This window comes from Saimiri boliviensis, chromosome 5, assembly GCF_048565385.1.
Source record: "Saimiri boliviensis isolate mSaiBol1 chromosome 5, mSaiBol1.pri, whole genome shotgun sequence".
Classification (NCBI taxonomy): domain Eukaryota; kingdom Metazoa; phylum Chordata; class Mammalia; order Primates; family Cebidae; genus Saimiri; species Saimiri boliviensis.
The window spans coordinates 37,929,265-37,950,578 of NC_133453.1; the positions used below are offsets into that span (position 1 = coordinate 37,929,265).

The 21,314-nt window shown below is 37.3% G+C and overlaps 1 protein-coding gene across 24 annotated transcripts in view; it reads right to left on the bottom strand.

Moving 5' to 3' along the window:
* CARF (calcium responsive transcription factor) overlaps positions 1-21,314 on the bottom strand; it is a 92,717-nt gene that overhangs the window by 27,699 nt on the left and 43,704 nt on the right. For 21 of the 24 annotated variants that reach the window (XR_012517646.1, XR_012517642.1, XR_012517650.1 and 18 more), the window contains 4 exons: positions 13,757-13,877; positions 12,297-12,426; positions 10,972-11,056; positions 4,972-5,161 (listed from right to left, as the gene is read on the bottom strand). Coding sequence is in view for 13 of the 24 variants with exons in the window: in XM_074399239.1 (XP_074255340.1) it covers positions 4,972-5,161; positions 10,972-11,056; positions 12,297-12,426; positions 13,757-13,877 (526 nt within the window). In the remaining 11 variants the exon portion in view is untranslated. Of the gene's footprint in view, positions 1-894; positions 4,897-4,971; positions 5,162-10,971; positions 11,057-12,296; positions 12,427-13,505; positions 13,573-13,756; positions 13,878-21,314 lie in introns of those variants that run through there. The other 3 variants (XM_074399240.1, XM_074399245.1, XM_074399244.1) reach the window with 3 other exon arrangements.

Consider the following 21,314-nt stretch of genomic DNA (forward strand, 5'->3'; position numbering starts at 1 on the left):
AAGTTATTTTTGATATTAGGTTATAAAAAGACTGTAACTTCCATTTGGGTACTCTCTCTTGCCCTTCCTTGAATTGCTCTCTTTGGGTGTCATCAACTGCCATGTGGTAAGGGACCTCTGTGGAAAGGCCCAGATGACAAGGAATAAGGCCTGCTGACAGCCAAAAGAGTGGATCTGAAAGCAGACCCTCCCTCAGTCGAGTCATGAGATGGCTGCAGCTTCAGCCAACACCTTAGTTGCAGTCTTATGAGAGAACCTGAGGCAGAACCACTTTGCTAAGTCACTCTTGGATTCCTGATCTGCAGAAACTGTGAGATCATAAATGTTTGTTGTTTTCAGCCACCAAGTTTGGAATAATTTGTTACACAGCAATAGATAATACAAATAAGCAGATGTGAAAATTATATAACTTAAGATTTTAAGTTTAATATCCTATGCTACTCTAGGATACAACAAATTTTTAAAATATAAAATAAAAACAACAATTACTAGTTAAAATGTTAAGCTGACATTAAAATATAAAAACTTCTGTTTAAAAGACACCATAAGTAAATATAAAAGTAATAGTTTGAGAAATAGCATTTTATAACATATATAACACAGTAAGTCCCCATGCAGAATTACTCTATAGACTACAAACAATCATAAATCATTAATAAACAACCATTCAGAAAAATGGACAAAGGCTATGAATAGCCAAGTCAGAAGAAAAAAAAAGGTAGTAAATGAACAAATAAAAAGATGTTCAACTTTACTAGTAAACAGGGAAATGCAAATTAAAACAATAGTAAAATACGATCTCATACTCCTCAGACTGGCAACAATAAAAATACTTGACAATACCCTAAAACAACTGAATCCACTGATCAATCTGAACACCACAGAGAGACTCACAGATGGCAATAAGTACACAGCACACCTAGGAGGTATTCTTGAAAAAATCGAATCTGCATTTAATCAAGGCTCTAGACCTGTTTACAGAAAATACAAGTGATAAAGAACAAAAACTACATGAAACAGATGGAATCAGCAAAACCCAACATATGACAAATATTATAGAACAAACTACCTAGAGGAAAAGAGGAGAGAAATCTCCAAATAAAAAGAAGTTTAAGAGATTTATTAACTAAATGCAAGCTGTGGACCCTGCTAGATTTGAATTTGAACAACCTTTGAAGGGGGAAAACTGTCAGATAAGTGGGAAAATGTAAACACTGAACATTTTATAACATTAAGAAGTTACTGTTAATTATCTTATTAAGTGTGATAATGGAATGGTCATATATGTATGTTTGTGTACACACATATGCATACACATATATAAGGAGTCCTTATCTTTTAGAGATATATATTTTAGTATATACCATATACTTTAGTAATTATAGATGGAATGATATCTGAAAACGTGCTATAAAATCATCTAGGGAATGAGGAAGTGAAGGTGTCTGAGACAAGACTGACTATATACTGAAAGTTGTTGAAGCTGGAGGATAGATACTGGGAGTCATGGGGTTTCTTATATTATCATCTCTACTTTGATTGACATGTAAAAATTTCCATAATGTAAAGATTTTTTAAGGCTAGGCACAGTGGCTCATGCCTGTTAACACCAGCACTTTGGGAGGCTAAGGTGGGCAGACTACTTGAGTTTAGGAGTTCGAGACCAGCCTGGACATGGCAAAACCCATCTCTACAAAAAAATACAAAAACCGCCGGGCGCAGTGGCTCACGCCTGTAATCCCAGCACTTTGGGAGGCCGAGGTGGGTGGATCACGAGGTTAAGAGATAGAGACCATCCTGGTCAACAAGGTGAAACCCCATCTCTACTAAAAATACAAAAATTAGTTGGGCATGGTGGTGTGTGCCTGTAGTCCCAGCTACTCGGGAGGCTGACGCAGGAGAATTGCCTGAACCCAGGAGGCAGAGGTTGCGGTGAGCCGAGATCGCGCCATTGCACTCCAGTCTGGGTAACAAGAGCAAAACTCTGTCTCAAAAAAAAAAAAAAATACAAAAATTAGCTGAGTATGGTGGCACATGTCTGTACTCCCAGCTACTCAGGAGGCTGAGGCATGAGGATCTCTTGAGGCAAGGAGGTTGAGACTGCAGTGAGCTGAGATCGCACCACTGTATTCCAGACTAAGTGACAGAGTGAGTCACCCGCTTCAAAAAAAAAAAAAAAAAGAAAAGAAAAAAGATTTTTAAATATCTGGCAATGCTAAGTCATGACACAAATGCAGAGAAATAAAATTTTCACATACTGCTGACAGGAGTGAATTGGTACAAATTGTCAAGCCCTTATGTACAAATCTGAAATCCAAAAAGCTCAGAGAACATTTTTTTGGGATTCATTTGGCTATAACCCCAGGCCTGAGCTGTGTGAGGCTATTTATAATCTTTATTTATTCCTCTTGGTCCTCTTTATTTATTCCTCTTAGTCTTACGGATTAGTACCAGTCCATTGCCTGTTAGGAACCAGGCCACACAGCAGGAGATGAGCAGTGAGCAAGCCAGCGAAGCTTCACCTGTATTTACAGCTGCTCCCCATCACCTGCATTACCTCCTGAGCCCTGCCTCCTGCCAGATTAGTGGCAGCATTAGATTCTCATAGAAGCAAGAACCCCATTATCAACTGCACATGCATGGGATCTAGGTTGCACACTCCCTATGAGAATCTAATGCCTGACGATCTATCACTGTCTCCAATCATCTCCAGCTGTGACCAGCTAGTTGCAGGAAAATATGCTCAGGGATCCCACTGACTCTATATTCTAGTGACTTGTATAATTATTTCATTACATATTACAATGTAGTAATAATAGAAATAAAGCATACAATAAATGTAATGTGCTTGAATCAACCCAAAACCATCCCCCAACCCCCAGCCCGGTCCGTGGAAAAACTGTCTTCCACATGACCAGTCCCTGGTGCGAAAAAGATTAGGGACTGCTGGTCTACAGAGTACCTGCTAAGAGTATTCCATGATGTTACCACATTACATTTAAAAAAATCAGAATTCTGAAATACACCTGGTCCAAAAAAATTTCAAAGGGATTCTTGACCTGTACAATCACTTTAGAGTACAATTTTAAGATAATCTTGTAAAGATGAAATGGGCATAATTCACAATCAGCAATTCTACTTTAAGGCATATACGCTAGAAAAACTAATCACAGCTTTTCATTAGAGTATGTCTACTGTGGAAGTTTGACTACAGCATTCTTTGTAATAATGAAAAGTTGTAAACAACCTAAATGATGATCAACAGAAAAATAATTTGGTCATACGCTAGAGTATTATACAATGATTAAACTGGATTAACTAGGATTTATAAATATCAATACCAACAGATGTAAAAAGATGTAAAAAAGAATAAGGGCGAGTAAAAAACTTTGCAAAACAAGACCTACACGATACTATTTATGCATTTTTTAAAAATCCAAAACAAATATATTATTATTTTTTTTTTTTTTGAGACGGAGTTTCGCTCTTGTTACCCAGGCTGGAGTGCAATGGCGCAATCTCGGCTCACCACAACCTCCACCTCCTGGGTTCAGGCAATTCTCCTGCCTCAGCCTCCTGAGTAGCTGGGATTACAGGCACGCGCCACCATGCCCAGCTAATTTTTTTGTATTTTTAGTAGAGACGGGGTTTCACCATGTTGACCAGGATGGTCTCGATCTCTTGACCTCGTGATCCGCCCACCTCGGCCTCCCAAAGTGCTGGGATTACAGGCTTGAGCCACCGCGCCCGGCCTAAAATACATTATTATAGATACAAATATGTAAGGTAAAGTATAAAAATACAGACTAGAAAGATAAACCGAAAATTCATGTAGTAGCTACCTATGGAATGTTAAGGAGATTAGACCAAGGATGGAAAAAAGGAAGGCTACAGAATTTCAAGTTTATTTTTCTTATTTATTAATTCTTTTTTTTAAGACACAGGGTCTTCCTCTGTCACCCAGGCTGGAGTGCAGTGGCATGACCACGGTTCACTGGGGCCTCAACCTCCAAGGGTCAAGTGATCCTTCCACCTCAGCCTCCCAAATAGCTGGGACCGCAGTCCCATGCCCCCATGTCCAGTTAATTAATTTTTTTGTAAACATGGGGTCTCCCTATTTTGCCCAGGTAGGTCTCAAACTCCTGGGCTCAAGCAATCCCCTTGCCTTGGCCTCGTAAAGTGCTGGGATTACAGGTATGAGCCACCAAGTTTAAAACAAACAAACCCAGCTCATTTATGTTTAATGTTGTATTTCTTTTATAGACTACTGATGAAACAGGCAGAAGGGGTTACATTTATCTCATCTTCCCTTAAGTATTTATTTCTCATTAAACCTCAGAGGTCCAGGATGAAACTGCAACTCTTTCACTTAATTTGGTGCCCCCATAATCCTAAAATAAATTGCTTAGTTTTAGATTATTTGGGACTCTAGTCTAAGAGGTTTGCTTGAAACTGTACTCCCTTAGTAGGCACTAACCCAGTGTCTAAGAATACTGTACATAACACACCTAATGCTTGAGAACTTTAGTATCAGAATTCTATAATAACTCAAGATTGTATACAAATTCTACAGTCAACTTCAGAGTTACAAGCTACACAAAATAGACACAAATTTCTCCTACAATGTAACTTAAGACAGAAGGTAAAATATTTAAATTGAAGGGGAAAAACACAGCTGATGTACATATTTAAAATAAAACTGCTCTTTTAATATTTTATCAATAGGTTTAACTACAATTTCAATATTTTATTTTTATTTTTCAATATATTAAAGAAGTCTTATTCACTGCTATATTAAAATGCAATCTTTAATTATATTTACTATGTTTTTTTAGTTTAATATACATTTTAATCAATTAGTATTCAATTGTCAGCTACCAAAATAAAAATGTATCACCTTAGAAAAATCACGTTTTCACAATGTACTATGGCTGCTGCTGAACCTTTTAAAATAATTCTTTAAAAAAGTACCTGCATTAACAAATGGGATTCCATCATATGGGACATACTGGGATTTCCACATCAAGCGTGTAGCAGGCTTGGCTGGGCTTGGAGACTGACGGGTTCCCCAAACAGTCTGTGTTTGCTGCTTGTGAAATGTTAGGACACTTTCTAATTCAGTCTCGCTTACACAGTAGCCACGGTAAGAATCTCCAATTTTCTGCATGTGGTAGAAATTAAACAAAATTACCAGCAAATACACTTCATTGCATAATAAATGCAATGAGATGGCTGTCCCAGATGGAAGACTCATCACCTTTCACAAGACAATGTCATTTGTTCCCTCAGATCAATGGTCTATTACAACCACTGGGTCTGATTTGAATTCAACCAGTATCATCAAATGGGTATTTTGTAGGTATTTGTTAGGGAATATAATGCCAAACTCATTGCCATATTATCTTTATCAACTTCTTGTTTGAGACAAAGAATATTTAGAAAAGATAACTTACAAGAACATATAATGTGTATCCATTATTTCTGATACTTAAAACTCTACCCTGGATCAAACCAGATCAGCATATAACTAGCCACAAAGTGCTCATTCCCTGTGGGGCTTCCTTTAATGAAATGGACTTTTTTTTTTGGTGGACTGGGGTGGGGAGCAGAAAGGAAAGAGGAAGGTAAGAAGGAAGGAGGAAGGTAAAGATGGAAGGAAGGAAAGAAAGAAGAGGAAGAAAATGCAGGCAGGTAGGAAGGAAGGAAGCCCTGAGATTAATTTGATAGGATGCCATGCATCTATCAGAAACTGAATGAAAATTGTGATTGATTGACAAAAATGCTGTAGAAGAATTTGTTCATTATATCAACATTCTTCTTATAAAAATCCTTCTCTGAAGCCAGGTGTGGTGGCTCACACCCGTAATCCCAGCACTGTGGGAGGCCGAGGCGGGCAGATCACCTGAGGTAAGGAATTTGAGACCAGCCTGGCCAATATGGCAAAACCCGTCTCTACTAAAAATACAAAAATTAGCTGGGTGTGGTGGCACTCGCCTGCAGTCTCAGCTACCTGGGAGGCTGAGGCACGAGAATACCCTGAACCTGGAAGGCAGAGGTTGCAGTGAGCTGAGATTGTGCCACTGTACTCCAGCCTGGGAAACAAAGCAAGGCATTGTCTAAATATCTTTAAAAAAAAAAAAAAAGATCCTTCTCTGAGACAAATTTGTCTGGTCTTAGTACCAAAAATAATTAATGGTTTGCTTATGTATTATGAAAATTAGCATAATTTTAAAATCTAACAGGCACAGAATTTAGTAACTGCATTTCCCCTTTTGAAAAGCAGATACCTGGCCAGTCGCAGTGGCTCACGTCTGTAATCCCAGCACTTTGGGAGGCCGAGGCGGGTGGATCACAAGGTCAAGAGATTGAGACCATCCTGGTCAACGTGGTGAAACCCTGTCTCTACTAAAAATACAAAAATTAGCTGGGCATGGTGGCACACGCCTGTAGTCCCAGCTACTCGGGAGGCTGAGGCAGGAGAATTGCTTGAACCCAGGAGGCGGAGGTTGCGGTGAGCCAAGATCGCACCATTGCACTCCAGCCTGGGTAACAAGAGCGAAACTCCGTCTCAAAAAAAAAAAAGCAGATACCTAGATTACAGACAAGTATATGTACACATACACACACAGTTGGTTAAGACACGTATTTTCTTAAGACTTCTGCTTTATGTTCCCATTCTTGTCCTTATTGTTTAGCTCCCACTTTTAATTTCCACCTTGCTAATATACTTCTGCTTTATGTTCCCATTCTTGTCCTTATTATTTAGCTCCCACTTTTAATTTTCACCTTGCTAATATATTTTACATATTTTGTAAGTTCTCTTAAATTCTTTCTGAAACAAGGAAAGGCATAAATAATGTAAATAAATTGATATTATCTACACACAACCATTTGAGTATCCCTGTACTAGAGGAGAAACTTTTTCTTTCTTTTTTTTTTTTGATAAGTTTCACTCTTGTTGCCCAGGCTGGAGTGCAATGACACGATTTCGGCTTATTGCAACCTCCACCTCCTGGGTTCAAACAAGTCTCCTGCCTCAGCCTTCCGAGTAGCTGGGATTACAGCCACCATGCTTGGTGAATTTTTATATTTTTAGTAGAGATGGGGTTTTGCCATGTTGACCAGGCTGGTCACGAACTACTGACCTCAGGTGATCAGCCCACCTTGGCCTCCCAAAGTGCTGGGATTACAGGCATGAGTCATCGCGCCCGATCAAGGAGAAACTTTTTCTATACCAACAGAAAATATGTTAACTGTGATCTCTTACAATGAAATGCATAGACCTAGAATTGATTCCATGTATGTTTCCCCCTTACAGGAAATAAGAGATGTGGGCAGAGAAGTCTTGTTCTTCCTCATTAGACTAAATATTTTACTTTGGAAGAATACATTTAACAAATAAAAAGGTATCGAATACTGTTGTGGCTGTACTTTTGGTCATAATAGTTAAGAGATAATCTGATGCCACACAATACATTATCTAAAGTTTCCTCTAAAAATAATGAAAATGTTTATGTTTATAATTTTTCTGCTAGCCTAGACAACTCTCTAACAAAATATTCACTACAAACAAATGAATATAAATTTTAGCTATAACACTATAATTTATTTATAAATAAAACAGAATATGTGCCAATAAATTTAAAAAATCAGAATAATATAATCAGAGCCATATATACTTATAAACAGGTCTGAAGATAAAATTTTCATACAGTATTGAAATTTGTCCAGTTAATATACTTTTGGTCAAATCAAACATCATTAAATGAGAAATTCAAAAAATAAAAAGGATTACTAAACAGTATTTTGAACCAAAGGCAGAAAATATTTCCTCAGCCATTAACCAAAAATTTTGTTTATCACTGATAGAGCTTGGGAGAGAAGAAAGAACCCCTTACTGGCAAAGAAGTGGTTGTTTACCTTGCACAACCATACTCAAGTCTGTTGGATAGTAGCACCCAGTTTCTTACAAGATATGTGACGACTTTAGATAAGCCATACAAGGCACCATAATTGTAACATAAGGTGACTTGGTTGCATGATTGTATTAATAAATGCTCTAATATCCATGGCATTCCATGAGGTTCATAATAATGATTTTTAAAACCCTCATCAGACAATCACAACAGTAACTTCAGGAAGCCACTAAAAAACTATGACTAACAAAAAGTAGGGGGAGAAAAACCTAAAAATACACACACACATATATGTACATACATACATGTACTCTACTTAGAAAAGTAACAATGATAATGTCCTAACAAATGTAATATACACAGCACAAGGTTTTTTATTAGACATTTTCTCAAACTATTAAAATAGAAAGATATTTTTCTTTCCCTCATTTTAAGATTTGTTTTAAACAATGAAGCATTCTGATAGTTAAATATTTATCACCACCTATGGTTTGTATATAGAATAGGCATGGTCCCTTTCCCAAAAAGTCTAATTGTTATGTAACACTGAACAACCCAAGCTAGCAAATCTTTTTTTTTTTTTTTTTGAGACGAAGTCTTGCTCTGTCATGCAGGCTGGGGTGCAGCAGCATGATCTTGGCTCACTGCAACCTGTCTCCTAAATTCAAGCAATTCTCCTACCTCAGTCTCCTGAGTAGCTAGGACTACAGGTGTCCACCACCACACCCGGCTAATTTTTATATTTTAGTAGAGATGGGGTTTCACCATGTTGGTTGGCCAGGCTAGTCTCAAACTCCTCACCTCAAGTGATCCGCCCGCCTTGGCTTCCCAAAGTACTAAGATTACAAAAGTGAGCCACCACACCTGGCTTAGGCTAGTAAATAATTAAGAATGACAATTAATACTAAAGAATTTTAAGAGAGAAATAGGTGAAGGCTAAAATAATCATTAGATAATTTATAGAAAAGATATGCACGACTTGCACTGGGATTTGAAAAATAGTTAGAAATGGCAAGTAGAAGAAAAAAGTGACATATAGGAAAAGGAAATAAAAATGAGTAAAAGGAGAGCTAAAGAAAGATTCTGGAGGCCGGGCATGCTGGCTCACGCCTGTAATCCCAGCACTTTGGGAGGCCGAGGCAGGCGGATCACGAGGTCAAGAGATCGAGACCATCCTGGCTAACACTGAAACCCCATCTCTACCAAAAATACAAAAAAATTTGCCGGGCGTGGTGGCATGCGCCTGCGGTCCCAGCTACAATGGAGGCTGAGGCGGAAGAATCGCTTGAACCCAGGAGGCAGAGGTTGCAGTGAGCCAAGATTGTGCCACTGCACTCCAGCCTGGTGACAGAGCAAGACTCTGTCTCAAAAAAAAAAAAAGAAAGAAAGAAAGATTCTGGAGTATCTGTCAAAAGTAGGTTAACAAGAATGAAGATGAGTTTGAGAAAAGTAGGAAAATAAAGTAGGACAAGGTAGAACAATACCAGATTATGAAAGGCATTGAAAGCTAGCTACAGTGGCTAAATTATGTGGAAAAAATAACAAGACTTATTGGGCACTGAAAAAAGACAATTAAAATAATCTTCAAATACAAGCAGTTTTAGAAAAATGCACATTAGGGAAGCAGGAGAGTCACAGGGAAGGCTATTCCTGTAATCAAGCACAACAGGACAAAGGTCTATGGAAAAATGGGCCAAAAAGAAAAAGATATTTTGAAGGAAAAACTAAAAGAACCTGGTGACTACTGCTGGGCATAGTGGCTCATGCCTGTAATCCCAGCACTTTGGGAGGCTGAGGTGGGCAGATCACTTGAGGCTGGGAGTTCGAGACCAGCCTGGCCAACATAGCAAAACCCCATCTCTACTAAATATACAAAAATTAGCTGCGTGTGGTGGCACACGCAAGTAGCCCGAGCTACTCAAGAGGCTGAGGGAGAATTGCTTGAACCTGGGAGTCGGAAGTTGCAATGCGCTGAGATCGTGCCTCTACACTCAAGTCTATGTGACAGAGGGAGACTCCATCTCAAAAAAAAAAGAAAAGAAAAATCTGGTGACTACCTAAAATGTGGGAAAGGAAGAAATTAGTATAAAACATTATGCCTGGCTATCTAAGGAAATGGTACTTGTCATCACACACAAATGGAATTTCAGAAGTGGAGCTAGTTGTCACATGGTAGATGATTTCAGTATGGGATATGGTGAATTTGAGGTAAAATTCAAATAAGCCTGAATCAAGCAAGTAGCCAGATATCTGGGACAAGAGGAAGGAAGAATTCAAAAACTGGTGGCCAGGCATGGTGGCTTATACCTGTAATCCCAGAACTTTGGGAGGTCGAGGTGGGTGGATCACCTGAAGTCAGGAGTTTGAGACTAGTCCGGCCAACGCAGTGAAACCCTGTCTCTGCTAAAAATACAAAAATTAGCCAGGTGTGGTGGCACATGCCTGTAATCCCGGCTACTTGGGTGGCTGAGGCACAAGAATTGCTTAAATCTAGGCGGCAGAGGCTGCAGTGGGCTGAGATTGCACCACTGCACTCCAGCCTGAGGGAGTGAAACTCTGTCTGAATAAACAAACAAACAAACAACAAATTGGTGATGCAGACTTGAACATCGTTTTCATAGATGTGAGTTGACAGTCAACAAAGTAGGTAAGTGCTCCAAAAGATAAAATACAGAGAAAGACAAGGTCAGTAAGTGACCCTTGAAGAATTTTCTACTGATAATATGAAAAAAAAAAAAAAAAGTACAAGCAAAGAAAGAGAAGAAATAGTTGAAAAGTATTGCAGAGAAACATGATAGTGAAGTTTCATGAACTATGAGGGAAGAGTTGCAAGAGAAGAAATGATGGTAAAATGTTAAGAGATTTATATAACCTCTGCTTTAACAGAGCTTAGAATCTCTAAGAATTAAAGAATCAATGAGATCAGATTTAACATAAACACAAACAAAATATTATAAATATAGCCTATATTAGTTGTATTCAAAAGTGGCATTTGGGGATGAACTATGGTTATAAGCAGTTAAGTAATTCTAGGTAATGATTATTTTTAACTCACCTCACAGCTCCTGAGACGGCAGGCCCATATAGGTGTGTTAGAGGAAAGTGGCTGAAGAGGCGCCAGAAGAGGTTCTTCCAGCATTCTGGGATAGGGGAGAAATATATATAAACATGCAGTTCAATGAACACACAAAATGCGTTCAATTGTTTTATCTTCTTAGTATCAAAGATAATATATTGAAATCAACATTAAGAGATTTGAACGATAATTACAGATTGATCTGATAGGTATTTTAGTTATCATTTTCTGCAACCATTACTATTTTATTAACTGCTAAGTCAAAGACCTAAGTTTCTTCTTCCAGGTACACGCAGTCCCAACAAATTCAACTGTTTTATATATCTCTCCCAAAGCTTATTTTGTACTCTTATTATATAACTGTTTTCATTTATCAAAAAAATGATAAATTTGACTAGTTCAAAGTAATACTATGTGTCACTTCTTGGCCTTTTAGCTAAGATCAAGTGAAAAGTAACATTATGAAATTCTAAGATTAAATGTCAAAATGTTGTCTTAATTCAAAAATACTTTTATGGAACAATTAAAATAATATAAACCATGTACATATTTCCCTAAAATATCACAGTTTTATTTTAAAGGAAAAACAAAAACTGAAATAAAAGTTAGCAAAAAAAATTTTAAACATTTTACCACAGAGGAATTCTATGCATAAAAATGTGATTAAACGGCCGGGTGCGGGGGCTCAAGCCTGTAATCCCAGCACTTTGGGAGGCCGAGGTGGGTGGATCACAAGGTCGACAGATCGAGACCATCCTGGTCAACGTGGTGGAACCCCGTCTCTACTAAAATACAAAAAAAAATTAGCTGGGCATGGTGGCGCGTGCCTGTAATCCCAGCTACTCAGGAGGCTGAGGCAGGAGAATTGCCTGAACCCAGGAGGCGGAGGTTGCGGTGAGCTGAGATCGCGCCATTGCACTCCAGCCTGGGTAACAAAAGTGAAACTGTGTCTCAAAAAAAAAAAAAAAATGTGATTAAACAATCAAAAAATTTTAGGAACTTATAATGACTGTTACTTTATTCTAAAAAGTCTGTTAGTGTCAGATTAAATAAGTTAATAAAATCTTCATACTGCTTCAAAAGATGACAAATGTCACTGAGGAAAAGTGGTGATTCTGACATTTATAGCTTCCAAAGTAGCCTCCTTATTACCAAGATGCCTTAAAATAACTAAAGATATATTTGATGACAGTACCTTCTATTTTCTGATCTTCTCCATATTCAGCCAGCTTTAAATGTGATGATCTGTAAAAAGACTTCCATGGTAATATTAAGAGATGAGCTCCTCTTTCCCATGGACTCACCTGGTTACTGACTTTTTGGGCAATGTGAAGGATGACTGTGGATGAAGAATGTAATTGCTAGGATTGTCTGCTAGAGTATCCATGCTTACAGTTGATAAGTTTCTGTCACTGGGTTTCTCTTCAGGGACATCTCAACAACAAAAACAAGAACAAAGTAACATCAGTATCTTGAATAAGACCATAAGAATATACCTAACTAAAGCTTACATATTTGTAATAGGTAAGGAAAATTTACGCTTTATTGAGAATTTCTCTGGTACTTGTTTACTTTAAATTATAATACTATTGTAATTTTATAATTAAGTTTTAGAATTTATATTGAATAGACAGGATATAAAAGTGGTAAAATAATTTTATGTTAAGAGTTCTGTAAATATATAGGAAAATGTAAAACTAATTTTGTTTATATACTGTGCTTGTAATGTTTTCTGTAAATTATAGTTTTCTCTTAAGTCTTAATGACTATTAACAAAGAATGATAATACTAAGGTTAAATATCTGCCCTAAACCATTAGCTATGAAGAAGCAACAAAACAGTATAGCTCTGAGGTTAGAAGAGATTCAAATAGAGGGGAATGGGGGGAAAGCAGAAAAAAAAAAAAAAAAAAAAAAAAAGAGAACTAACAGGCATATTATCAAACAGGTAAAGAAAGAATATATAAAGAGAAATAAAAAGCATGATTCTCCTTTCTGAACCTGAAGGGGCCAAGGAAAGAGGAAAAGAGCAAGAAGATAAAAAGGGTAGTTTAAAAAAAAAAGTAATGAGTAACATGGCTAATAAAAATACTGATAAAGAGGCCAGGTTAGGTGGCTTACGCCTGTAATCCCAGCACTTTGGGAGGCCGAGGTGGGCGGATCATGAGGTCAGGAGTTCAAGACCAGCCTGACCAACATGGTGAAACCCCATCTCTACTAACAATACAAAAATTAGCTGGGCATGGTGGTGTGGGCCTGTAATCTCAGCTACTCAAAAGGCTGAGGCAGGAGAATCACTGGAACCTGGGAGGCGGAGGTGGTGGTGAGTGGAGACTGCGCCAATGCATTCCAGCCTGAGTGAGAGCAAGACTACGTCTCAAAAAACAAACAAATTAATTAATTAAAATTGTTAAGGATATAAATAAGAACTTCTGTAGCTATTAGCACTATATTCTCGCTAATGTTGCTGTTATTGTTACTGTTATAATTAAGAAGAATTTATTTTATGCTCACTGGTCATTTGGGAGGAAGCAGGAATCAACCAGCTTCATAGAATTCCAAAATGAAATAGACAGCTAACCTAGATAGGAGTTGAAAAATGAACTTTGAATTTATTTGGGCCAGGAACTATTTTCTAATTATTCAATTCATAATCTTTTACCTTAAAGAGATCAAATTTAGCACTGACTTTCACAAGGTGATTTTTCTAAAATATTTATATTTTTAAAACACTCTCAAATCACCTATATCCCATTGTTACTCACCGCGAGGACTATTCACATCCACAAGCTGCCCCGGAGGTATAATCACTTGTGCCATTCCTGTCTGGGTAGATGGAATTACACGAAGTACCTGTCCGTTTTCTGATGAGCTGGCAACGATCATCTTGGAAGCATTAGAAAAAAAAAAAAATCAAATGCATATGCCTGCACTGATTTAACAAAAATTATTAGTTAAATAAATTACTAAACACATACCTAGCTCTATGGTGGATCCTATGATTTCCCCCATTTTATAGATGAAAACATTGAGGTACATAAACATTTTTTCCAAGGTCTCACAACTGATAAGCGGTAAAGCCAGGATTAAAAACAGGCACTTTGACGCTAATCCTAGGGTCTTAACCATCAGCAGTCTTAATCATTACACATGCATGAAGTCCAATTACTTGGTAATCTGAATTAGTCTGTCTGGACTTAATACATTTACCTTTTGCCAATTAGTGTATTATTCATGCATGTTTCACCTATTTGTGTGGCTATCATTTGTCTTAAAGTCATTTTCACTAGTTTAAAAATGGTAACTTGTTAAATGCCTAATTAAATAGGATTTATGTTTGTATCTCAGCATTTACATATAGCTTCTACAGTTTCATAAAGAATACTACAACGTGCCCCAAAAGTCTGAAAAGACAGGGAAAATAGTATATTTATTGTGCTTTTTTCAGTTTAACAACTGAATCCACTCCCTCAAATTTAGAGGAATATCAACTAAAAAGGCATATGAAGTTGAAGAAAAACTTTTGGGCCTATCATTTAAAAGTATAACTAATTTAGTATTTCAAATTAAGTTTATCTTATGCTTCTAAGACTTTTTGGACATCACATAAATTTTATTACTTACTACTCTCCTACTGACACAGTTTTACAGTTTTATCCAAAGTTTCCTGTCCTCTTTAGTGCAGGTAACAATCCTTAATCATTCCAACCCACTTTCCCAGACTCACCTTTTGCTAGGTAAAACATGAAAATATTGCTGATGCTTGACAGATTATAGCTCATGCCTGTAATCCCAGTACTTTGGGAGGCCAAGGCAAGGATTGCTTGAACCCAGGAGTTTGAACTTGGGCTACCTGTCTCTACAAAAAAAATTTAAAAATCAGCTAAATGTGATGGCATGTGCCTGTTGCTACTCTGGAGGCTCAGGTGGGAGGATCACTTGAGCCTGGGAGGTCAAGGCTGCAGTGAGCCATGATCATGCTGCTGTACTCCAGCCTGGGTGACAGAGCAAAACTTTGTCTTGGAAAAAAAAAAAGGGCCATTAAAAAAAAAGCAAATATAAATTTGAAAAAAATAAAAATAAATTAAATGTTGGGGGAAAAAACTTCGACAAACTAGAATGCTTTAAATATTAATATATCATAAACAGTTTCCAGAAATTAAGAATGGGAATTGTTTTCTTCCTTCCCCCAATGTTTAACAAGTTTCTTGAGATAAAAACATCCTGCCATAACACATAACTTTAGCATGAAATAGCAACTGTAAACTCTGATGACAACTGCTTACACATGCTGAGTGCATACTAAGTGGCAGGACTTTGAATGCATTACCTCATTTAATCCTCATCACATGTATATCACGTATATGCATTTTATAAATGAGGAAACTGTCACACAGAGGTTATAAAACTCATACAAGGTTACACAGAGCTATTTAGTGGTAGGCTATGATTGAAGCAATCTGACTCCTTTAAACCATCTCTCTCTACTGCCTCCCAATATTTGACAATGCTACTTAATCTAAAAAGAAAAAAGACAAAAACAAAACAACAGTAAAAAAACCCTGCTGGACATTAAAAGGCAACAGTAATAATATTGTTTTAAATTCTTTACCCCTTACAATGACATTGAATATCTGTGAAAAAAAATACATATATCTATTTAACTTTTAGGACTGGGGAAAGGAAAAATACTCTATTTGTTTTTAGAAAATGAGTGCTGTGGTTATTTTTAAATCCAAATTAAACAAAATTAAGTTGTTATAAGTTATTCAATCATATTTAAAATTCATAATTAAGACTGGTATGTAGAATATCCTCTTAATATTGAAACTATGTTTTCCAAGCACAGAAGAGAAGAGTCTCATTTATTTTCTCACTTCTTAGCTTATTCTCCCCGGTACCTAAAAAACTATTTTCAATTAATATAATCTGACAGTGATAACAATATTACTTTTCCTATTTTTAAAAAACCAGCTAATTACCTTTAATCTTTGCAATGAAAGCAAACATGGTTTTGATGAGTCATCTGCTACAACACATTCTATTTCAGGCAGACCATGAAAATTATCAGAATACTTTAGCTGAGTGGTCTTTTACCTGCTGGGCTCTTTGTGTACAATATTTCTAATAAACCCAAAAGACCAATTCAGCTTCACTCCAAAAACCTCTTCATCCATTGCAGATTCACTCACTACAGAATCTTTATTAATAAATTTTATATAAAAAGTCATATTGGGCCAGGCATGGTGGCTCACACCTGTAATTCCAGCACTTTGGGAGACCAAGACAGGTGGATAACCTGAGGTTAGGAGTTCGAGACTGGCCTGGTCAATGTAAGAAAGTCTGTCTCCACTAAAAATACAAAATTTAACTGGGCATGGTGGTGGGCAACTGTAATCCCAGCTACTCAGTAGGCTGAGGCAGAAGAATCGCTTGAATCTGGGAGGCAGAGGTTGCAGTGAGCCAAGATCATGCCATTGCACTCCAGCCTCCAGCCTGGGTGAGAGAGCAAGACTCCATCTAAAAAAAAAAAAAAAAAAAAAAAAAAAAAAAAAAAAAAAAGTCATACTGAAAGAAAAGGAACATATATTTCTTTCAAAAAGCTCCATTTGGCTGATGGCAGTGGTATGTCCCTGTAGTTCTAGTTACTCTGGAGGCTATGATTGTGCCACTGCACTTAAGCCTAGATAACAGAGTGAGACATATCTCTTAAAAATAATAAATTAATTAAAATAAATTAAGAAAAACAAAATGCTTAGCTACAAACCCATAGCGAACATCATAGTAAATGGGCAAAATCTGGAAGAATTCTCCTTGAAAACCAGCACGAGAAAAGAATGCCCTCTCTCACCACTCCTTTTTTTTTTTCCACCACTCCTATTTAACACAGTATTGGAAGTCCTAGCCAAAGCAATCAGGCAGAGGAAGAAATAAAGGCCATCCAGGTAGGAAGAGAGGAAGCTGAACTATCTTTATTTGCAGACGACATGATTTTATATTTAGAAAACCCCATATTCTCAGTCCGAAAGCTCCTCCAGAAGATAAACAATTTCAGCAAAGTTTCAGGATACAAAATCAACGTACAAAAATCACTAGCATTCCAATATACCAACAACAACCAAGACAGCCAAATCAGGAAGGGAATTCCATTCATAATTGCCACAAAAAGAATAAAATACCTAGGAATACAGAAAGGTGAAAAATCTCTAGAATAGGAATAACAAAAGTCTTGCAAAAATTAGCTGGGCGTCCTGTAATCCCAGCTACCCAGGAGGCTGAGGCAGGAGAATCGTTTGAACCTGGAAAGTGGAGGTGCAGTGAGCCGAGATTGCGATCATACCATAGTACTCCAGCTTGGGTGACAGAGCAAAAATCCAGTTCCAGGGAGAAAAAAAAAAAAAAATTACAGAGGCCTGCTCAAATAAATCAGAGAAGATACAAACAAATGGAAAAAAATCCATGCTCATGGATAGGAAGAAGCAATATCATTAAAATGGCCACACTGCCCAAAGCAATTCACAGATTCAATGCTATTCCTATCAATGGCAACTACCAATGGTATTCTTCACAGAACTAGAAAAAACTATTTTAAAATTCAGATGGAACCAAAAAAGAGCCCAAATAGCTAAGGTGATCCTAAGCAAAAAGTACAAAGCTGAAGGCATTATGTTACCTGACTGCAAGTTACACTACAAGGCTACAGTAACCAAAACAGAATGGTACTGCTACAAAAACAGACACACAGACCAATGGAACAGAAAAGAGAGAGCGCGCGCAGAAACAAGGCTGCACACCTACAACCATTTGATCTTCAACAAAGCTGACAAAAACAAGCATAAAGGAAACAGCTCCCTCTTAAGTAAATGGTGCTAGGACTACAGGTTAGCCATATGCAGAAGACAGAAGCTGGACCCCTTCCTTGCTCCATATACAAAAATAAACTCAAGATGAACTAAAGATTTAAATATAAAACCCAAAACTATAAAAACCTGGAAGACAACCTAGGCAATACCATCCCAGACATGGGAATGGGTAGAGATTTCAGGACAAAACCACTAAAAGCAAAAATTGGCAAATGCAATCTAAATAAATTTAAGAACGTATACACAGCAAAAGAAACTATTAACAGAGTAAACACACAATCTAAAGAATGGTAGAAAATATTTGCAAACTATGCACCTGACAAAGGTCTAATATCCAGCATCTATATGGAACTTAAGCAAATTTACATGAGAAAAACAAACACACTGAAAAGTGTGCTAAGGATATGAACAGACACTTTTTTTTTTTAAAGTTCTGGAATACATGTGCAGAATGTGCAGGTCTGTTACATAGGTATACATGTGTCATGGTGGTTTGCTGCACCCATCAACCTGTCATCTAGGTTTTAAGTCCTGCATGTATTAGGTATTTGTCCTAGTGCTCTCCCTCCCCTTTCCCCCTACTCCCTGACAGACCCTGGTGTGTGATGTTCCCCTTCCTGTGTCCATGTGTTCTCACTGCTCAACTCCAACTTATGAGTGAGAACATATGGTATTTGGTTTTCTGTTCATATGTTAGTTTGCTGAAGATAATGGTTTCCAGCTTCATCCATGTCCCTGCCAAGAATATGAACTCATTCTTTATGGCTGCATAGTATTCTATGGTATATATGTGCCACATTTCCTTTATGTAGTCTATTTTTGATGCGCATTTGGGGTGGTTCCAAGTCTTTGCTATTGTAAGTAGTGCTGCAATAAACATAAATGTGCATGTGTCTTTATAGTAGAATATTTTATAATCCTTTGGGTATATACCCGTATTGGGATTGCTAGGTCAAATGGCATTTCTGGTTCTAGATCCTTGAGGAATCATCACACTATCTTCCACAATGGTTGAACTAATTTACACTCCCATCAACAGCATAAAAGCGTTCCTATTTCTCCGCAGCCTCCTCAGAATCTGTTGTTTCCAGACTTTTTTTTTTTTTTTTTTTTTTTTTGAGACGGAGTTTCGCTCTTGTTACCCAGGCTGGAGTGCAATGGCACGGTCTCGGCTCACCGCAACCTCCGCCTCCTGGGCTCAGGCAATTCTCCTGCCTCAGCCTCCTAAGTAGCTGGGATTACAGGCATGTGCCACCACGCCCAGCTAGTTTTTGTATTTTTAGTAGAGACGGGGTTTCACCATGTTGACCAGGATGGTCTCGATCTCTCGACCTCTTGATCCACCCGCCTCGGCCTCCCAAAGTGCTGGGATTACAGGCTTGAGCCACCGCGCCCGGCCTGTTTCCAGACTTTTTAATGACTGCCATTCTAACTGGCGTGTGACGGTATCTCATTGTGGTTTTGATCACATTTCTCTAATAATCAGTGATAAGGAGCTTTTTAAAATGTTTATTGGCCACATAAATGTTTTCTTTTGAGAAGTATCTGTTCATATCCTTTGCCTGCTTTTTAATGGAGTTGTTTTTTCTTGTAAATTTGTTTAAGTTCCTTGTAGATTCTGGAAATTATAACTTTGTCTGATGGATAGACTGCAAAAATCTCCCATTCTATAGGTTGCTTGATAGTTTCTTTTGCTGTGCAGAAGCTCTTCAGTTTAAGTATAACCTATTTGCCAATTTTGGCTTTTGTTGCAATTGCTTTTGGTATTTTAGTCATGAAGTCTTTGCCCATGCCTATGTCCTGAATGGCACTGCCTAAGTTTTCTTCTAACTTACAGAAGTTGGAAAAAGTTTATAGGGTTTTTATAGTTTTAAGTCTTTAATTCATCTTAGTTAATTTTTGTACAAGGTGTAAGGAAGGGCTCCAGTTTCTGTTTTCTGCATATGGCTAGCCAGTTTTCCCAGCAAAAGTTATTAAATAGGGAATCCTTTCCCCATTGCTTGTTTCTGTCAGGTCTGTCAAAGATCACATGGTTGTAGATGTGTGATGTCTCTGTTCTGAGGTCTCTGTTCTGTTCCATTGGTCTATATACTTGTTTTGGTACAAGTACCATGCTCTTTTGGTTACTGTAACCTTGTAGTATAGTTTTAAGTCAGGTAGCATGTCTCCAGCTTTGTTCTTTTTGCTTAGGATTATCTTGGCTATACAGGCTGTTTTTTGGTTCCATATGAAATTTAAAGTAGTTTTTTCTAGTTTGAACAGGTACTTTTCAAAAAGAAGACATACATGCAGTCAACAAGCATATGAAAAAAAAGCTCAATATCACTGATCATTAGAGACATGCAAATCAAAACCACAATGAGATACCATCTCACATCAGTTAGAATAGCTATTATTAAAAAAGTAAAAAAAAAAATAACAGATGCTAGTGAGGTAATGGAGAAAAGAGAACACTTATACACTGTTAGTGGGAGTGTAAATTTGTTCAACCATTGTACAAGGCAGTATGGTGACTCCTCAAAGAGCTAAAAAAACAACCACCATTTGACCCAGCAATACTATTACTGGATATATACCCAGAGGAATATAAATCATTCTTCCATAAAGATATATGCATGTGAATGTTCATTAAGGCCCTATTTACAATAGCAAATACATGGAATCAACCAGAATGGCCATCACTGACAGATTGGATAAAGAAAATATGGTACATATACACCATGGAATACTATGCAGCCATAAAAAAGAACAACATCATGTCTTTTGTGGGAACATAGATGTAGCTAGAGGCTACCATCCTTAGCAAACTAACACCAGAACAAAAAAACAAGTATAACATGTTCTCAGAAGTGTGAGCTAAATAAGAACTTATGAACACAAAGAAGGAAACAACAGACACTGGAGGGTGCAGGGTGGGAGGGAGAGAAGCAGAAAAAATAACTATTGGGTACTAGGCTTAATACTTGGGTGATGAAATAACCTATACAATCTGAGTTTACGTACACAACAAACCTTCACATGTACCCCCTAACCTAAAGGTTAAAAGTAAATAAATAAAACTAAAAAAATTAAAAATAAACAAAAACAAATAGCTCCATTTGGTAGCAGATGTTGATAAAGGGAATGTTGTAACATGTGCAGGTACAGGAAATATACATATATGAAAATCTGTGTACCTTCTGTTCACTTGATGATGAACCTAAAATTGCTCTAAAAAATACAGTTCACTGAAACAAAACCAGAAGTTCCACTAAGCTTCCGGAAATATTCTCTTTCTGATTTTCAGTTCTCTGAAGAAAATTATTTCTAATAACCCCTGTTTCTCACATTTTTTCCATACTTCATTTCATATGTTTCCTATTTGATGGTTTCATATCATCATCTGTGCTATCTCCTACCTAAACAATGTAAAACCACCTTTGTACTCACTTAGTATAGAAAGTTTAATCCAATTACAAAG